This window comes from Ochotona curzoniae, unplaced genomic scaffold (genome assembly GCF_017591425.1).
Source record: "Ochotona curzoniae isolate NIBS_2020 unplaced genomic scaffold, NIBS_Ocur_1.0 contig_2210, whole genome shotgun sequence".
Taxonomy (NCBI): Eukaryota; Metazoa; Chordata; class Mammalia; order Lagomorpha; family Ochotonidae; genus Ochotona; species Ochotona curzoniae.
Genome location: NW_024465369.1, coordinates 8,028,361 through 8,048,501, shown reverse-complemented (window position 1 = coordinate 8,048,501; position 20,141 = coordinate 8,028,361). Strand labels below are relative to the sequence as shown.

The window sequence follows — 20,141 nt, the reverse complement described above, 5'->3', positions numbered from 1 at the left end:
TGTGGTTTAATTTTCACATGCATGTGAAAGATACCAGTTTTTGGAAAAAAATAAAAAGTAAGATATATGTCCATGTATTGCTAATATGAAATACTAAGAAATTTTTGTAATTTTTGAATTAAGTATTATTAAACATATAGAATATTGATTTATAGTCAAATACCCTTGAAATTGTAGGCATTATCAAAACTGAAAAAGCAGAGAGGGATGCTCATATACTTTATCCTATAATTACATCTAAAAATGTATATGAGATGTTAGATTAAAATAAATGCTTAACTAATGCTATTGCAATGATGAAAATATAAAGTAAATAGAAGAAATGTTTGCAAAATTGTCAGATCCAACAGTTTAAGACTTAAAATATAGAACCAGTATAGAAAATATTCTTCATGTTAATATCAAATATTGGATGTAGAATATAAAATTAAATGTCTTTTGATGTAATTAGGCATATATTAAAACAACTGGTAAAGTAATTAAATTTGAAAGTAGCATGTAAATGTGTATTCCATAGCCATTAAAATAACCTGTGACTACAACCTATGGAGGTAAATATCAGGAATATCATGTGAGAAATGGTCATGTAAGACAGTGAGTAAGATGCTGTTTCCTATCTTGGAGCACCTAATTCCAGTCCTGATCTTCCATTTCCGACTCAACTTGCTGCTTATGTGGGACACAACAGATGAGGGCTTACATAGTTTCCATCCACCTGGGAGAGCTTGATTGAGTTCTGGTAACTGATTTTTGACTGGTTCAACCCTGTCCATGTGGGCATTGGGGCAGTGAACCAGCAAATTGAAGATTTCATTGTCTACTTTTCTCTGCCTTTTATTTTGCCATAAATTGAAAATAAATAATTTTCAAAATAATACAGTAAGAAACATTTTTATAACATTTGTATATTCTATTCATGTAAATTTAATGGCTGTGCTATTAGGGCATATAGTGTATATACTTGAAATTTGAAAATATATAATAAATATAATAACCAGGATTTTGTATTCTTTAAAAATGTAAGGGATTTTTTTTGGTCACACACATTTCTTCCATCCAGCACATTGAAAATTTCTTAACATGTGTGTCATATGCCTGCAATTTGTTTTAAAGTATATTACAAATATCCTTTTGTATATCCAGTATTCAATAACGCTAAGTGAAAAGAAAAAAAGAAAAAATATATAAAATGATAATATAATTTGTATTGGAGATATTATGAGTAATTACTTTTTCTGTTTTTTTTTTTCTGAATTTATATCACTAGGAATCTTAACCCATGCGGTTATACAAACATAACAGACTTTTATATTCAGTTTTGCTACCATTGAATATATTTTCTTTAAAATTGCATAGCCTAGGTGCTGCTGTTGTGGCTCAGCAAGTCAAGCCACTTCCTGTAGTGTTACAATTCTCTACAGGTCCTAGTTTGATCCATGGCTGCTTCTCTTCTGATCCAGTTCCTGCTTATGGCTTCGAAAAAGCAGTGGAAGACAGCCCCAGGGTTTGGGCCTCTTTCACACATGTGGCAGACCCAGATAAAGCTCATGTCTCCCAGCTGCAGCCTGGCCCAGACCTGCCCATTGTGACTGTCTGGGCAATCACAGTGAATGGAGAATCTCTCTTTCTGTTCCTCCCTCTCTGTAACTGATTTTCAGATGAATAAATACATGTTCTAAAACAGACAGAATGAAATTACATGGCATAAACTAAGCGTAGGGTTCCCTAGTAACTGGAGAGCCTTGTGTATCTTTCCTTACAGGTGTCTGAAGCAGTTAATTTACCCTGTAGAGAATGTTACCTTGGATCTAATGCTTTTAACTCGGGTGACCATTTTTGGACAGGGATTTTGTTTATACATTTGTATTGTTATTGATAAGACCTGAATTGTACATCAGAATTACTGAGGAACAGCGTCAGTTCCCAGCATTTTAATTACCAGGTGAAGAAAGTGAGATGCTATAAATAGCATTAGATTTCATTTCCTAAAACCAGTCCCCTGTTTGGGTATCATTGATGTATTCACATGCAAGTTAATGATACTGGAGGGTTCTTTCTGTTGGCCTATACAATCTTCCAATGCAAAACCATTGGCAAATGTTCTTAAGGTTTTAGTGTTGTCATATAAAATGAATGCTATAGTTAGTATCTCCAGAGAGTGTTTGATTGTAATGAATTATACGATTAAATGTGCTGGATGTTTTAATAAATGTCCATTTTACAAGTTGCAACTTATCCAATGATCTGTCATGCTTTTATTTTACAGATACAGACAAAAGAATAATTAACTAAATATAAACCATTTGCAGAAGTAATTTCTGTTTTAATTAAAGTAATGCAATTAGCTGGCCTTCTTGCATCAAGATACATTTGGCATATTTTAGAGTTTAATTTTTAGTATTGAATTTAGAAAACGCTAATTGTGCCAGTTAATTAAACAGTGGCATTATGCAGTGTAAAGAAGATTAGGCAGCATCAGTTGTTTATGTTTGTAATCTTTCTTCTGCAGGACCGAAGAATGAGTTGTTTCTCTTTTATGGCAAAGGACGCCCAGGAATTGTTAGAGGAATGGATTTGAATACCAAGATAGCTGATGAATACATGATCCCCATAGAAAATCTGGTAAACCCTCGTGCTTTAGATTTTCATGCAGAAACCAATTATATCTACTTTGCTGACACCACCAGTTTCCTAATTGGCCGACAGAAGATAGATGGCACCGAGCGAGAAACCATTCTGAAAGATGGTAGGTGACACTGTGTGACATTATTATCGAGCTTCCCAGGTAAAAAGCACATTAAAAGGAAAAATCCAATATGTATCAGAGGAGTGTTAGCAATACTTCAGCTTTCTCTTATTGATTTAAAAATATGTGTTAATTTTACTTAATTACAAACATTATTGCTTCACGATTTTCAAATGCTAGTCTGTTAAAACCCTCATTGAGAAATTGAATTTGCAGTTGTCCAGGACATTTTCTGTATTACAGAAAATAAATTAAACTATTATCTTCCTGCTGAGAGACAAAGATTTATGATGATGTGTTTACAGTACTGAGTGTTAGAATATATGATTTAATAGGACATTTTGAAAACTTTTGCAGTTCTTTTTAGAATATTAGTCATGTCGCTCAAAGTAGATTAAAAATATATGTCCACATTGTCTTGATAAATTCTTTCACATTATTTTTTACTTTACATTCACTGAAACAGAGTTTTCTATAGTGGCACTTAAATTTTCAGTATGTCCAAAGAAATTCCAATTATGTATATCTAAATTCATAGCAACATAAGCAATTTACGTGAAGGTATATATGCATATAATTTATTAAAATAAGTCATTGTATTGAACAATCTCCAGGTGAACAAAAGATAGAAGAGATGTTAAATAATCAACCAAACCTGATCCCTGACTGTCATTGTTACTCAACTTGAGAAGTAGTATGGTGCACAAAAGTATGAAACCATTGAAGTATTTAATTACACTTTCAAAGTGGTCCAATGGGTGAAATGATTGATACAGAAAGCTCATGTGATGCAAATTCATAAGAAGGAAGGGATATTTTTACATGGGTAAACTTAAAGAACAAAATGTGCATGAAATAATGTTTTCTTAGCTTTAACATATTTTATGTTATACTTCCAAAGGCTCTAGTGTTGCATGTGTCCTTCTCCAAGGTCCCTCCCCACCATGCCGTTGATTTCCCCTCTAGTTTTACAACGGATGGCTTTCATGAACAGTCACAAGTCCATTATACTGTTATTGAAGTGTTTCCCAAGAATATAGGCAGAAATAATATTATATATTATAGGGAAAAATATAAGAGAGAAGACGTTTTAGCAACCAGAAATTCCATGTGGATGGTTGGAGACTTTTACTTGAGGTTTAGTTTGGAGATGATAGTGACATTGCAGAGATGGAAAGTGAGAGATGATAGAATAAATGGCCTTTAATGTGCATTACAGGAATCTGGATAATATTCCACAGTGGTAAAAGAAAGAGAATTGCTTTTTAGCCAGAGCATAATGTAATTCAAGTCATGTTTTTGGAAGATCTTTGTGATGGTACGGTGAAGCATAAATTAGAGAGATGGAGAGAATGAAAGCAGAGACATGGGCCAGACTCTTTTTACAATAAAGTTGATCATGAATGGTGACTTTCCTGTTAAGACTGATGAGTGGAGCATGAAAAGCTTATTCATTCCACTCAGCTCTACTTTAAGTCAAACCTCTAATGATTAGAAAGTATACTCTATATGAATGACAACTGAAGTGTGCAAATGTCAAAAAAAAAGATATATAAAAAAAAACCACCATATTTTCTGTCTCATTTGAAGTTTTAACTGATTAGGGAAACACAAATCTACCGTGATTTTAATATTCCTAAAGGGTGTCTAATTAAAGATATGTTGCTTTAAATTAGATGTGAGAGAGGCTAGGCTGTCTGCATACTTTTCTCTGTAATTATATGGATGATAATAAAGCCTTGACAAAATTCTGGAATGACAATGGGTTTGCACTTCTAAGTGGATACATATGGCTTGTTCTCATTTTTGACCCAGACACTTTCAAGAGGCACTAAAGGGTGATATTGAGGATTCTTGGCTTGCTTTCGAAAAGTCTCAGCTTCTGAGAAATGTCTGAATGTTTCAGCTAATATTCTTGGATTTAACAACAGTATCTTACAAGTGACATTTAGTCGTCTTTGAATTATACCATAGCAGCAGAGAACAACTCTACTGTCATCTGACTGCCAGGCATATCTGTGTAGCACAGCTTCGGCAGTATGATGGTTTTAGGACACCTTGCACAAATTTATGATCAGTCTGTATTTAATAATATATTTCTGTAGTGAAGCACCTTAATGCCTTTTTAAAAGTGTATCTTCTGCATAGAATAATAACATTCAACACAAATTAGCATATTGCTTGAGATTTAAATTTGGTAAATGACAGTTTGTCATGTTGGAATTAGAAAAATGAAGTGTTTTTCTTTTTGTTGTGTGTGTGTGTTTGTGTGTGTGTATTCACTTATTTAGCTAGAGGGCATAGTATCCAGTGCGAACAGTGTGGCTAAATATGGGAAATGATTTTTTAAGCTTACTAGAGATGGCAAGTTCAGAATGAATGTGTGTGCTTTGAAATGCAAGACCATAAACACTTCCTTATTTGTAGAGAGAACGCGAAGAGTCCGAGTGTCTTCTGGGGAAACTCAGAACTTTTCCACAATGAGAATACAAAGAGCAGTGTCATCTCCAAAATCATTCCTCTACGTTTTCTTTCTTCCTTTTTTTTTTTGGTCCCAACTTTGTTGAGTCTCTTTTAATGGTAGTGTACCACACAGACTGCTTGGGGAATCACCCGGGCTAAAACAACAGTTAGTTAAGTGAAAAATAAAATTGTTTCTTTGAGGCTGTGAACAAACATTAAAACATTCACAGAAAATGGAATTGAAAACAATACGTGTTTTTGCATGTGTGTGTATGTGTATATATATAAATAGAAATATATATAGCCCATGTGCAATTTCTCACAATATTCATTTTCTGAAAACCTAAGAGTTGTCCTTTTAATATCTCCTCAACACTTACCACAAATGTCTCTAAAATGAAAAACATAAATATCTAAATGCTTCTACAAGGAAGAAAATACCAGTTTATTAATATTTTTACCCTGTCAGAATTTTTGCCAGCATTCACCACAATTTATATTCTTCTTTTTAATTAATATTATATATTTATTCATCCACCACTAAATATTAAATAACTGCCTTCCTTGGGTCATGTACTGTTATGGGTGATGGGAATGTTGCACAAAATATATAGAAAAAGTGCATAGTAAATAAGTACAATAATGAATATATAAGGTGTATACAGGGTAAAAAGAATAGTAATTGCTGGCAAAAATAGAGTAAATGTTCAGAGAAATCAGTTATTGTGTTTTAATGGTTACTTTCTTTAAGAGAACAAGATGGATGCTCTTTATAGGACTGAATGTATTTTATTTCCTTGGATATCTTGTCCAAGACTCACTTTCATTCTGTTTTTTCTTAAATATGTGTTTATTTGATACAGAATTGCAGAGAGGTTTAATGAAATAGAATCTACAGGAAAAGAGGTTAACATGTACTGGTTAATGGCCACAAAGTTTAGGGATGGATCATACTGATACAAAAAGCTAAAAACTCCGTTCAAGTCTCCCAAGTGGGTGGCAGGGATCTGAGCACTTGGAACATCCTTGGCTGTATTCCCATGTATATAAAAAGGGAGCTAGATTAGAAGTGGCATAGCCATGATGTGAAAATGACACCCACATCGATGCCAGGGTCACAGCTGAGGGTTCATAGCTATCTTCATCAACTTTCCTAACGTTAGACATAGAGATCTCCTAGCAGAAGAGAATGAAAACATTTGCCCTTTTTTGCAAATGATTTCCCAAAGATCCAGTTCTTCCTCAAGACATGCTACATTTGAAGTATCACCAAAGAAAGTTTATACAATTATAGTTCTTCACAATGATGACTTTTGAAAAATTTGAATCATGTATGTGCCCGAGAATGCAAACATTGATCTTTATTATAGTTAAATACGACTTTGACAAAAAATTTTTCCTCCAGATGTGTCTTAATTATGAGTCTAAAACAATATAGTTTCTGAATGTGCAGTCATTGACAATGATGATGAATTACAATTGATGACTACTTACTATGCACCAGAATCACTCATCTGAAGTGCATGCTCCCATTTAATCCAATCAAAATTAGCCCAAGGTCAGTATTATTAGCTCCATTTTATTGATTAGAAGATGAGACTGAGAAATACAAGTACTTTATCAAAGTCACTTCTTGTATGGTATAGGTTGGCAAGAACTGTAAAAGCTCTTACAGGTTTTTTTTTTTTAATTTTGAATTTTATGTTACAACTCCATAGGGTTGGGGATTGCTCTACCCTCTCCCCAAATTAACACCCCTCAACTGATTGTCCCATATTACTACAATAGTACATTCCTACATAAGTAGCCATCAGCCCATCAGTCTGTTATTTAAGTGTGTCCTGACATTGCGGGTACAGAGAATGTCAGACAGTCCAACATTCTATTTTCTTGATGAGCATTTATGTTTTATTATGCTTACCAACTACAGTGTTAACCTGCTAACATTTTCATGGTACAGAAACCATGGTACTTATGAGAAAAAAAGACAATAGCAATGGCTTAACTATGAGTTTGCCTTGAAATCCCAAGCCCTACATGGCAACGCAGCTATTCCATCTGTTTGTGCAATGGGTTGTTAGAGCCAAGGATTATTTTTTTTAAAGAGAGAATTACATTTTTTCCTGAGAAAGTAAGCTTATTCGAGCATTGCTTCAGATGAACCTTTTGAGTGACACATAGTCTTTATATTGCAAAAATATTTTTGTTGTTCACATTCTTGAAAATAGTGTCTGGGATAAAAGACTCTGAAGTTTCTCTTTTGCCAAAAGGTTCAGAAATATGAAGTTGTTGTTGGGGATGGATGGAGTGCTGCTGGTTTTATTCTAACTTCTTGGCTCAGTTTAAGAGATGAGTGCAGAGCAGAAACAGATAAAATGCAAAAATGAAAGTATGTTTCCCTTCTCTAGTGACATGCTTACCATTTCAGCTGTCTCTTATCATGTTGAATGTGGTATGTCATTATTTGAATTTAGAAATCAGGTAAAGTTTGCACTAAGATTCAATGTATGTAATGAATCCTGGTAAAGTTTTATGGCTTCTCCATATGGAACTCAGCATACAGTCTTTTGCCTGCCTCAGAGGATACTTATAAATAATATGTGTGCCTGGAAATAAAGCTTAATTCTGAGTGTGGAATGTTTGAGCAACCGTGTAATTGAACTTGTTTTGGATTTTGTCCTTTGTGATAGCTACCGTCAGTGAACCACAGTTTGCTGCACCTGCCTGAGCCTTCAGTAGCCTTTTTGCAGCTGCCCCTTGATGGGTCTTTCTGTATAATCCTGTACCTACCTCATTGATAGGCTGCTGAGATGTTATTAAATTGGAGACTCATGGTGGATATCAGAAATCATCTCTGTTCTGATGTTCCTGTCTCCATATTAAGTGCTGTGTGCTTAGGTTTGATAGTGATTATTTGTGTCTGGCCACTAAAGTGTATCTGATACATGTGGAAGTGTTGGACAGCGGGTCATCTACTAGCCTAATCCAAGGGTAGCAAACGCCTGTGTTTTGTGAGTTTTTCAGTCCAAGATTCCAAGTCCAAGGAGCTGTTGTGCCTCTGTTCTTGGGTCAGTCGGCTTTTGTTCCTACTCTACCTTTAGCGTTGGTATGCTTATGGGAGCCATGGTAATAGAGCTTTTATCTGCCTCTAAGCCACAGACTAGTATTGTTTGTCATGAGTAAAAACATGTGATAAGACCAAGGGAGTTTCCCAAGGTTTTGCTTCCACCTTTGCTCCCCCATGAGTAACTAAGTTGATAATATCCTCTACACTTGGAGATACATTTTAAACCCGTTTTCTAGCCTCAGATGCTGTTACTTTTTGTGTCTCCCTAATAGGAAGTGAATCTTTGTGTTGCTTCTGGGAGTAAGAAGACTTCTTCATATTCCCCAGTAGCTTAGGAATTTTCTTTGTCTGAGATGATTCTGGGCATTTGAGCTGCCATGTCAATGAGCTACTTAGGGGTCTCTCAGGCTTCATTTTCTTCCTTCGGTTTTCCTCCTATGAACTCAGGAAAAGCAGTCTTTGTACCAAATCTTCCCACATACTCAGTTTTAAGAATTCTTTTCCATGTTAACTTTAAGAAAATCTGTTTTTATGTTAGTGACCTCCCCTGGTAGGCTCTGTTGGAGAAAAGCTTTTCATGTGTCCTGTTTTTCTTTTTTTTTTTTCTTTTTATTGTTGCTTACATTGTATTGTGTAGTACAGTTTTATAGGCGCTGGGGATTCCCCCCACCCCTCCCATACCCCTCCCCCCATGGTGGATTCCTCCACCTTGTTGCATAACCATAGTTCAAGTTCAGTTGAGATTCATTGCTTGCAAACACATGCCTAGCATAAAGTTCAGCGTCTTATTGTCCAGATAAGTTCAGTGGCCTCTTGGGGAGACCTTCTATGGTCTGAAGATAGGTCTAACAGAGTAAAGATCCGGTCAGTTAAAAGCCCCAACAAGGCCTCAGTATCAATATACAACATTATGGAATTAATTGACATAGTATTGGGTAAACAATATGTTAAAAATAATGCAAGTTCCATTCTTCGAAACATCTGGGTTGAGACAGTATCAATGACAGGTTCAAAAAATAACAAACAACCAAACAAAAATTACAGGTTAAATCAAGGCAAACATGTGGTATCTAATCTTTTGGGATTCACTCATTTCCCTTAGCATTATAGTTTCCAGTTGTGCCCATTTAGCCACAAAGAACTGCATTTTGTTTTTTTTTAATAGCTGAGTAGTATTCCATGGAGTAGATGAACCAAAGCTTTCTTATCCAATCTTCTGCTGATGGGCATTTTGGTTGCTTCCATGTTTTTGCAATTACTGATTGTGCTGCAATGAACATAGGGATGCATGTTGGTTTGTCGTAAAACAGGTGTTTTGGATATATTCCTAGGAGTGCTATTGCTGGGTCATATGGTATGCAGATTTTGAGTTGTTTGAGTGTTCTCCAGACTGATTTCCATAGAGGCTGTACCAATTTGCAGCTCCACCAGCAGTGGAGTAGGGTTCCCTTTTCCCGCATCCTCGCCAGCAAGCGTCGTTGGTGTTCTTGTTTATGTGGGCCAATCTTGCTGGTGTTAGGTGGTACCTCATCGATGTTTTAATTTGGATTTCCCTTATTGCTAGGGAGCTGGAACATTTTTTCATATGTTTGTTTGCCATTTGGACTTGTTCCTTTGTGAAATGTTTGCCCATTTCCCGTGCCCATTTCTTGAATGGCTTGTTCGTTTTGGTCTTTTGGTTGTTTTGCAGTTCTTTGTATATCCTGGAAATTAGCCCCCTATCGCCTATATCGTGTGCAAAGATCTTCTCCCACTCTGTGGGTTGCTTTTTTACTTTGTTGATTGTTTCCCTTGCTGTACAGAAGCTTCTTAGTTTGATGAGGTCCCATTTGTTTATTCTGTTCTCAACTGCTATTGCTTTTGGTGTCCTTCTTAGAAAGTCGGAACCTACTCCTAGGTCTTGCAGGGTATTTCCTACATTTTCCTGCAAGAGTTTGAAGGTTTCTGGATGTAGGTTTAGGTCTTTTATCCATGTAGATTGGAGCTTGGTGTATGGTGATAGATGTGGGTCTATCTTTTTGTTTCTACAGGCTATCAGCCAGTTGTCCCAACAACATTTACTGAAGAGGCCTTCCCACTTGCTTGAGTTGTCATTGGTCTTTTTGTCAAAGATTAATTGGCTGTATTTGTGTGGGTTCCCTTTTGGTGCTTCTATTCTATTCCATTGATCTTCCTTTCTGTCTTTGTGCCAGTACCAGGCTGTTTTGATAACCACTGCTCTATAGTATGTCCAGAGGTCGGGGATTGTGATTCCCCCTGCTAACTTCTTATTTTTCAGGATGGGTCTAGCTATTCGTGGTTTTTTGTGTTTCCAGATGAACTTTTGAATCATTGTATCCAGTTCCGTGAAGAATGTTTTGGGCAATTTGATTGGAATTGCATTGAAAATGTATATTGCTTGTGGTAGTATAGACATTTTAATGATATTGATTTTGCCTATCCAGGAGCACGGGATGTTATTCCATCTTTTGAGGTTTTGTTCAATTTCCTTTTTAAATAGTTTGTAGTTTTCTTCGAATAGGTCTCCTACACTTTTGGTTAGATTTATTCCCAGATACTTCATACTTCTCTCTGCTATTTTGAATGGTATCCTGTTGGTTAGATCTTCTTCCATCTTGGTGTTATTTGCGTACACTATGGCTGTTGATTTTCGTTCGTTAATTTTGTACCCCGCCACTCTGCCAAACTCTCGTATAAGTTCTAGCAGTTTCTGTATTGAGTCTCCTTGTTTTTCTATGTATAGGATTATGTCATCTGCATATAGTGAAAGCTTGACTTCTTCGTTTCCTATACGTATGCCTTTGATTTCTTTTTCTTGTCTTATGGCCTCTGCAAGTCATGTGTCCTGTTTTTCCTTGGAGGCCCGTCAGACGTTGTGGTTCATATCTTCTTGTTGTCTTGGGATCTCAGGTTTTCAAGAAAAGTTGTGATCACACAGACTATTGGAATTTGTTTTACTGTTCTAACATTATTTGGTGACTTTCTGCATCTTTCAGCGAAGATGAACTCTGGATGCTTATAATTCGCTAATGCAAAAGACTGTTTAAAGAGAGCATGAAATATATTTAGAAATAAAAATTTCCTGTTTAGATATAGACAGAGGCATTCAGTATCATACTAGTTGTGAAAATGTATATCAACATATTAAAATGAGTTTACCAGATTAAAATATTGATAACGTATAGTATCAGTAACAGCATAACAAAATAAAAAGTTGATAAGAATAGAAGTTATCACATTGGTTTGCAACTTTGATTAATAATATTTATCAACATTGACATTGTACACAATTTTCAATAATTTTACTATTGTTCATTTGATGCAAGTATGTAGAAATGGAAAACAACAATTATTTGCAATGATAAAGAAGTTGGAAACAGCAAAAATGTCCATCAAAAGAGAACTGATAAATTTATGCTATGAAGGGCACTAATGAGCAGTTAAAATGCATGGTACATGGAGTTAAGCCATTACCTGCAAGAAGACATCTTACATCAGATCACTGATTCAAAACCCAGCTGCTCCACTTTTTTCCAGCTGCTTGCTACTGCTCTTGGGTAAACAGCCCATGATGACACAAACATTTGGTTGCCTGCAACTTGGGTAGGATTGCCAGATGAGTTCACAGGCCCAGGCCGGATGATGATGGCCATTTAGGGACTGCACTAGTATCAAGAATCAATCTCTCTCAATCTCTCTCTCTCTCACCTCCTCCCTTCTCTTTCTTTAACTCCACATCAAATTAGACATTGTCTGTCAAATAACTATAATAACATTTTAAAGAAAAAGCATGATGTATCACTCATAAAAAACTTAGTAGCAAAACAAAATTGACAAATTAGTTCAAATGATTTTTGCAAGTTGAATTTATACATGTGAGTATGTTTAGCATTGAGAAGGATTAATATAAGTAGTGACTTTCTGTGGAGAGCCAGCTAACTGTCTTTTGAAATGTGTCATTCATATTTCCTAAAGAATGATCTAAAAGTTGAATTACTTGTATATTGACAAAACATCATCCAGAGAATGGATCTAAACAAACTTTTATGCACCTAGTGAAACCATTTTTATTTTTAATAATACTAATTTAAGTCCTACTTCAAATATGGGTAGTGTCTTTTAACGAAAGAGTCAAAGTTTCACTTTTGATGGATATAACTTTAATCTACTGTCATGCATCCTTCACATAGTTAAGTTTGTTTTATATAATACATGGATTTTTAAAGTATGTATTCCGTAATAATGGTACTTCTTTCCACCTTTTAAATCTTCATGAACATTTATCTACTTTTAGTGGTAATTTTTCATTTTGAAAATAACTTTAGGACTTTTTTATAGCCTCTGTTTACTTAATGACTTTGGTGTATATAATATTTGGTATGTAATATTTGGTCACTAACTACTTTGAGGATTGTAAAGTTCATAGTGACAAATGTGAAGTATAAGATTTTGTACAGCAATGAATACTTTCAATTCATTTTTTGGTAAAATATTTAATTGAAAACTTCAGGGGCAGGCAGTGTAAGTTTATCCTTGAGGTTAAGGTGCTGGATAAGATCTTACATCTAATTTCCCAGTACTTGAATTGGATTCCCCTCCTCTAACTCCTGATTCCCTCTTTCTGCTCATTCTGTGGGGTCATGAGATGGCTTATTTCCTTGGGCCCGTGCAGCTATGTGGGAAACCGAGACTGAGTTTCTGGCCCCCACCAGTAGTGGAGACCTCTCTATGCGACTATCCGGCTTTGTCTGTATCTCTCTATCTTACAAATAAATAAATAATATAATTTATGTTTTATATTCCATTTTTATTAGAAAGGCAGAGTTACAGAGAGAAGGAAAGACAAAGGAAGAGAAATCTCTCATCTGCTAGTTCACTCCCCAAATGTCCCAACAACTGTTGTTGAGCCAATCTTCCTGGGAGTGTTTTCTGGTCCTCCACATGGCAACAGGGGTTCAAGAACTTGGGCTATCTTCTGCTGAATTTCCAGAGTTTAAGCAGAGAGCTCAATTAGAAGGAGCAGCCGGGGCAAATTGGGGCATGTATAGGATGCCAGTGTAACAGGTGGAGGCATAGCTTACTCTACTGGCCCCAACAAAATTATTTTTGAAGTTCAAAGATTATTCAGAAAAATAAAATAATCTGCAGTAACAAACTTATGTTATTTAATTTTATAATTTGCTAAAATTTTCATTCCCTTATATGTATATCATATTTATTTCCTTAATTTCACGTGTACCTGTGCTATTAAGCATAGTTTCTCAAAGGCATTGCAATTATTTTATCCATTTTATGATTAAATAGTATTTATGCCTATCTGTCTTATGTTTTGATAGCTAGTTCTATGTAGCAATGGTGTCATTCACTTGGCTTCTAGTGTGTACCTTACATTTCCTACTAGCTAATGAATGCTCAAGCTAACCTTGAGTGTCAGAGATAATGTGCTTTCCTTGGTTATGGATCTAGGTCTTCTAGGAGTTAAGGGGAGTTTTCTGACAGCCCTAATGATTACACATGATGCTGCAGTTTGAACTTCTATGTCCGATCTCAGCATACACACATGCATTTCTCTTTCTAGTACTACATAAAACCTTTGTAGTCACACTGTTTATCAACTAGTATAGACTGAGGATGATTAGGGCTTAGTTGGTTATAGAAATTTAGAAAATGAAATTTTCTTAAAAGTATATATAAAACACCTATAAAATACCTCAAAAGTCAAATAGGCAAGGGTGGAAGCCCAAATATGTGAATTGGAATTCTACTACATAATTAACTGGGAAAACTTTAGCAGTACTCAGAACTCGGTAAGTACTGGATTGATGGGTATAATTAATGCTTTTATGTTCTGAAAATTGACAGTGTCTTATCTGCATGACACTACATAGTACATATTAGGTAGTTCATACAAAAATGGCTTAGGTATAGCAATGCTGTATAACAAAAATCATAGGAATATATAGAATATATGATTTACACCTAGTCTAATGACTAGTTAGCAACAGAATTGTAGCTAATATGCTTATATCCTAATTTATATTGTGATAATCATGTGATGGTTTAATATATTCATCCATCATTTCTTAAATAAGTTCTAGAAAATTTATGTTGAGAAATAGTGATTTTCAGATTCATTTGACATTTTAAACTTGTGTAAAAGTAGCCTTCGTAGTAGGGATTCAGCATGTTCCAGAAATTCTGAGCACTGCAATGCACATAACATCACAATAAATTAAAATATTGCAGACACTTAAGAAAATCTATGATCTAGAGAGAAGTATATACAAAAAAACAACTTGTTTTAAAGTATGGGAAGACTAATTTGTTTCTAATGAAATGATTTTTGAGAATCTCCTTGAAATAATAGATCATTTGCTGTAATGCTGATGTTGAATTCTTTCAGAACAATATCCAAGTTTCAGGTACCATTCTCACACTTTGAGTTAAGGATGGTATCCTATAGTAATAGAACATGAATTATTCTTTATTAGCTGTTATTCACTTATTAGATTATCATTCCAAATTCTAATATATTCAACATTACAGTACAAAATATTCTATTTTTGTTGACTTTCATACTGCACAGCACTTTCCAAATAGCGATATTTTCTTTATGCATAGTGTTCATTTTAGTGAAAAATGTCACCGTATTTTACATGTGATGCTCCTGAGGGTAGCTCTGACATATTTCACACAGTGGGGTATGGTATAGCTTTAGTCTCATTAAGTGGCATGCCTGTATGTGCAAATCTGGAAATGCTCTCATGGGTGATTTTGCTCTCAGCCCTCATTTGATTTGTAGGTGCTAGTTAGAATACGTTGAATGAAAATATGAATTATGGATATTGTTTTTATGATTCCAAAGAAATGAATATTTTAAGGATCTCAGATTTAAACTAAAGAGTTAATTTGTATTCTTGTTATTTGTCATTGCAATGATAATCATACTGAAATAATCAGTATTCAAAGGTTCACTGGTTCTGGACTGACAGGCTAGTCCCATGGGGAGCACCATCAAAATACCTGCTTATTCTTTCCTATAAGAATAAGGAAAGTTACAGTGCTTGCATTTGTTTATGGAATTTAAAAAAATTATAAGCATTTAGTAAGCCTTTAATGCTTGCCTCTACTAGCAATCACACATATCAATTCCTCTTCTGTTTTATCCTCTGTTCCAAGGAGGCAAATGCATAAGATGGCATGCCCAGACTTGTGTAAGCTTCACAAGTTGATAAGTGATGCCAGTAATTAAATGCAGATACAGCAACAAGGGAGTTTAGAATGACAAAATAATTTGGGGGGAGTTTAAGAAAACAATTGCATAGCAGCACAATACTTTGTTATTCTTACAGGTAAAGAAGGATTCATAAAATGCAATGTGGTAGGAAAACTCAAAAACAGGCCAAGGAGAGTAATGTGGAAATAAAATTTGGGTATGGGTGGAGAAAAATGAGTTACTCTTGCTAACATGTATTAAATCAGATTCCTGGTAAAAGGCTCACACATGTTGCTTCATTCCGCTTTCACAATACCCAAGAAGGTAAAGTGTTATTTTAAAATTGTTACAAAGACTAAGGTGAAAGTCACCTGCTAAGTAAACAGGTAACTTTTGACAACAAAAGCTCATGTTTCTTTTTAGTGAACTACATCCATCAGCTTAAAACACTGTGGAGCACAGCTGTTTAGATCATAGAACGTCCAAAGAACTTGGTGAGAAGTCATTTGTAAAATCATATGTCATTTGTGATGATGAGTCATTCACTTATATATTCATTTATGCAACCTACATATATTAAGATAATGCTCCAAATAGGCAGAGTTCTAAGTCCCGAGGAGCCACGGCGAAAAAAATAAAAAAAAAGGTAGTTTCTGGAAATGGTAGGAAAATATTTTGAAAGCACAACTTCCTTTGTGATTGGAAAGAAGAGGAAATAATCCTAATATTGAAAATGTTCTATTTTAAATTGAAGTTACATTTAATTCTCATTTATATACAGAAAGCTAGCATGTCGTCTCTCCAAATCACAGAGCAGATTAATTCTAAACTTACACATTACTAGGAAACAGTGTTGTGTGTTCTCATACATTTTGTTTCTCTGATGGAAATAAAAGGAAGAACAATGAGTACTGAACATCTTTTTTAAATTCTTCAACATTATTGACTACCAAAAATCTTTTCCCTTGAATCATTAAATAATTTTGTTTACCTTTAATATTCCTAAGCAATTGAAAATTACCAAAATTGTCATCAAAATGCACATTTCAACTGAGATTTTCAGACATAAAGTAACAAATTAGTTGTCATTAGGGTGGTGAAGTATATACATATATACATACCTATATTTTTTCTGTCCCAAATATTGTTTATATTGACATTCTTTGACTCTTTCTTTCCATTTATCTCTTCATATTTCCACAAAGTCGAAAATACATCAGGATAGGTATACTGAAACACAAGTCAAATTTTCCGATGTAACAATGACCAGTGTTTAAACACGAATCCTAGTAAGTCATCTTAGTGTTTGGGTCTTTAATTTTTTGTAGAAGGTAGAAGTTGACTACATTGTTCTTCAGCTGTTTTATTACTAAACAGGATGTGTAAGCAGGCAGCTGCCTACATATATTACTTTGTTTGCCTCAGACAGATGACAGCATTTGTCAAGGCTATTTGTCTATCAAGAATATTGAGCACTATATGTTCTCAGATATGTAGGAAATATTTGTTAGATGAATTACTAATACTGTTAAATACTTTCTTTGCTAAATTGATTTGTAAGCCATGCATATATTTTGTCTGTGGACTTTATCAGATTTTGAAATGTTGTTTTTCTAAATTGAGACTTGTAGGTAAGTTCCACAAAGATGGTTACATGAGATGATACATTTGTTTATTTCCATGATAATTATTTATAATGGGCACTCACAGGCTCTGGCTTTTATGTTCAGCTTGGAATTAATAGTGTCTTTCAGTAAATGTGAATGTCTCTTGTACGTGCTGTTTTCTTTTAAAAGTTCAGTGAAATTTGTCAATTGCAATGATGCAACTGTTTGAATGTTTAATTGACCAAGTGCAAAAACATGATACACATTAGAAAATAGAGTTAATAAAAAAGTCACTTTCTGTGAAATTAAATTCTCAAGTGACTACTAACGGAGTTGCTTTTTTCATCTAATATGAAAGAGATGGAATAATTTGTTATTGATAAAGTAGATTTCTATTTTTATAAATTATAACCTACTTCCTAGTACTAAAAGGAATATGGATGAATAACTGTGACATTTTGCATTCAAGAAGTTGAAGCAATTTTAGCTTTATTCTCTCTTGGTAAATAGGCAAAATTTAGTAGTAAAAGAATATTAATGGAAATACATTTCTCTCCCCATTCACAATGAAAACTCTTATTATACAAAAAAATTTGCTGGGATTTTTCAAACTGAGCACATCTCTAGGACATTTTAAAATTGGAAGATGCTTTTCTGCCCATAATATATACTTTACAATGGTTTATCTGAAAGGAATATATCAGAGTATCCTTCTTCCCTGATCATCAGTACAATCATTTCCACATCAAAGATATGATGATGCATTAGCCACAGTTCTTCGGAGAAATAGAACTGATATATGTGTGTGTGTGTATAATATATATATATATACACACATACATATTTTATATATATATATATACATTCGTGTATATATATATAGCTATATATAATCTATGTACATACAGAGAGGAGAGAGAGAGGGAGAGAGAGTGGGAGGCAGGCCAACTGGAACATTGTTAAATATTGTTACTTCAACTCAATTCCAAAGCCTGCATGGAGACACAGATCCCTCTTGCTCAGAAAATCGCACTCGGTTATCTTACGGCCTTCAAAATGACTGTATCATGCCATCCTATACTATCAAGAATAAACTGCTTTGCTCAAAGTCTACTGATTTCAATATTAGTTTTATCCAAAAAGACCCACATGACAACTTAGACTATGGTTAACCAGAGATCCATGTTTCATGACCTACATGAATTAATGTATGATATATAATTGATCATCAAACTCAGCTAATGAAACATATGCTTGAAAGCACAGCAGTATAAATCAATAGAGAAGTTTGAAGTGAGAAAGAAGCCTGGACTCTAGAAATAAATTGTCACTTATGGTCACATTAATACCCCAATTTGTTGCCTGGTCTGCATTAAGACTACTTAGTTGTGTCTTGTCAGGATCGTCTCTTGGAGACAAAGCTCCATAGATCACTCACACTTCAGCATGTCTTCAAGTGGACTCAGTGGCAACCTTGTGATGTTGAAGTACAATTTCAAGAATACTTAGAAAGGAAGCAACTGTGAAGCAGATGCAGGCTGCTTACTGCCCATTACAATCTTTTTTTTTTTTTTTGCTAACCTCAACATTCTCTTTTATAGAAGATCTTCCAGTCTGTTACTCATTGTCCAGATGGCCTCATAGGTTGTGGCTGGACCAACCCCAAGCCAAGAGCCAAGATCTTTATCCCAATGTTCCACTGTGCCATCTTACATTTTTTTCCAGAGCATTAGCAGGGAGCTGGATCAGAAATGGAGCAGCCGAGACTAGAACAGGTAGTAAGATGCATTACCAGCATGGTGGATGAAGGCTTTACCTGATATTCCTCCTCACTGGTGTGTGATTACATCTTGGAAACAAGGCCCATTCCTGCTCTTTAGAAACCTCTTACAGTGCAGGAGTGTCGTCTTCTGTTCTCATTGACAGTATCTGTATTCATGTGCCTAATCTAATAAGTGAGGAAAGTCCAATAATGAAAAGAAAAATGAAAATCAACTGGTTTTATAAGCTTATATCAAAGCCTAAAAGTTATTTGACATTAAAAAGAAGAAACAGTCCAAGGGACAGAAGGCCTGGTCCTGTGTGCACTGTGATCATCCCTGGCCCAGGCAGCCATGGAGCCTTCATTGAAAGGCCCTCGCCATCTGCTGAGTCCTGAGTGCTTTATCCATGGAGATTATATATATATATATAATTTTTTGTATAAAATATGTTTTGTATAAATATAACAAAACATACAAAATATACATATATGCACATACATTTTGTGTATATATGCAAATATATACACATATATGTATATGTATATATATATATATTTTTTGTAATGTCGGTTTTGAAAACATTTATTTTTACTTGAGAGCTGGAGTTATATAGAGATAGAGAGAAAGAGTGACAGAAATCATCTGACCTGCATGTTCATTCCCCAGTTGATTTCAAGTGCCAGAGCCAGCAAATCTGAAAACAGGATCCAGGAGCTTCCCCTACGTCTCCTTGGTGGGTACAGGGTCCCAAGGTCTTGACCCATCCTCTGCTGCTTTCCCAGGGCATTAGCAGGGAGCTGGATGGAAAGTGGAGCCACCAGGACATGAACCATTGCCCATATGGGATACTGGCACCACAGACAGTGGATTACCTTGTATGCCACTGCACCAGCCCCTGCCAATGGCAATTTTAAGAATACTTTTCAATTAATTCGTTTATATAAATCAAATTCTTTTGTAAAGCATCAAAATTTATTGATCACACTGTAACTACAACTTCTGCATCATGACAAATCTAAGAGTACTACTAAAGTCTCAATTTTTTTCTCTTAATCTTGCACCCATTTTTAAATGTAGGAGATTGTACTTCATATATAAACTTTATCCTAAGTTTTTCTGTAATTTGTTACCTAATTATCTGACTTGTGTCATAATTTTAGCTCCAAAAATATTTCTTTTCTTCCATTGGTTATACAAAATTACTGTTTAAAATGATTATTTAATCTAATGCAGGTATAAATTTGTTTGAAGAAGTTTCTGATATGCTGTACTCCTTTAA

The 20,141-nt window shown here is 34.8% G+C and overlaps 1 protein-coding gene across 1 annotated transcript in view; it reads left to right on the top strand.

The window, feature by feature from the left end:
* Positions 1-20,141, top strand: part of LRP1B (LDL receptor related protein 1B) — a 1,301,643-nt gene that overhangs the window by 591,202 nt on the left and 690,300 nt on the right. Inside the window, exon 10 of the mRNA XM_040971988.1 lies at positions 2,510-2,746. Within this exon, the coding sequence (XP_040827922.1) occupies positions 2,510-2,746 (237 nt within the window). The remainder of the gene's footprint in view (positions 1-2,509; positions 2,747-20,141) is intronic.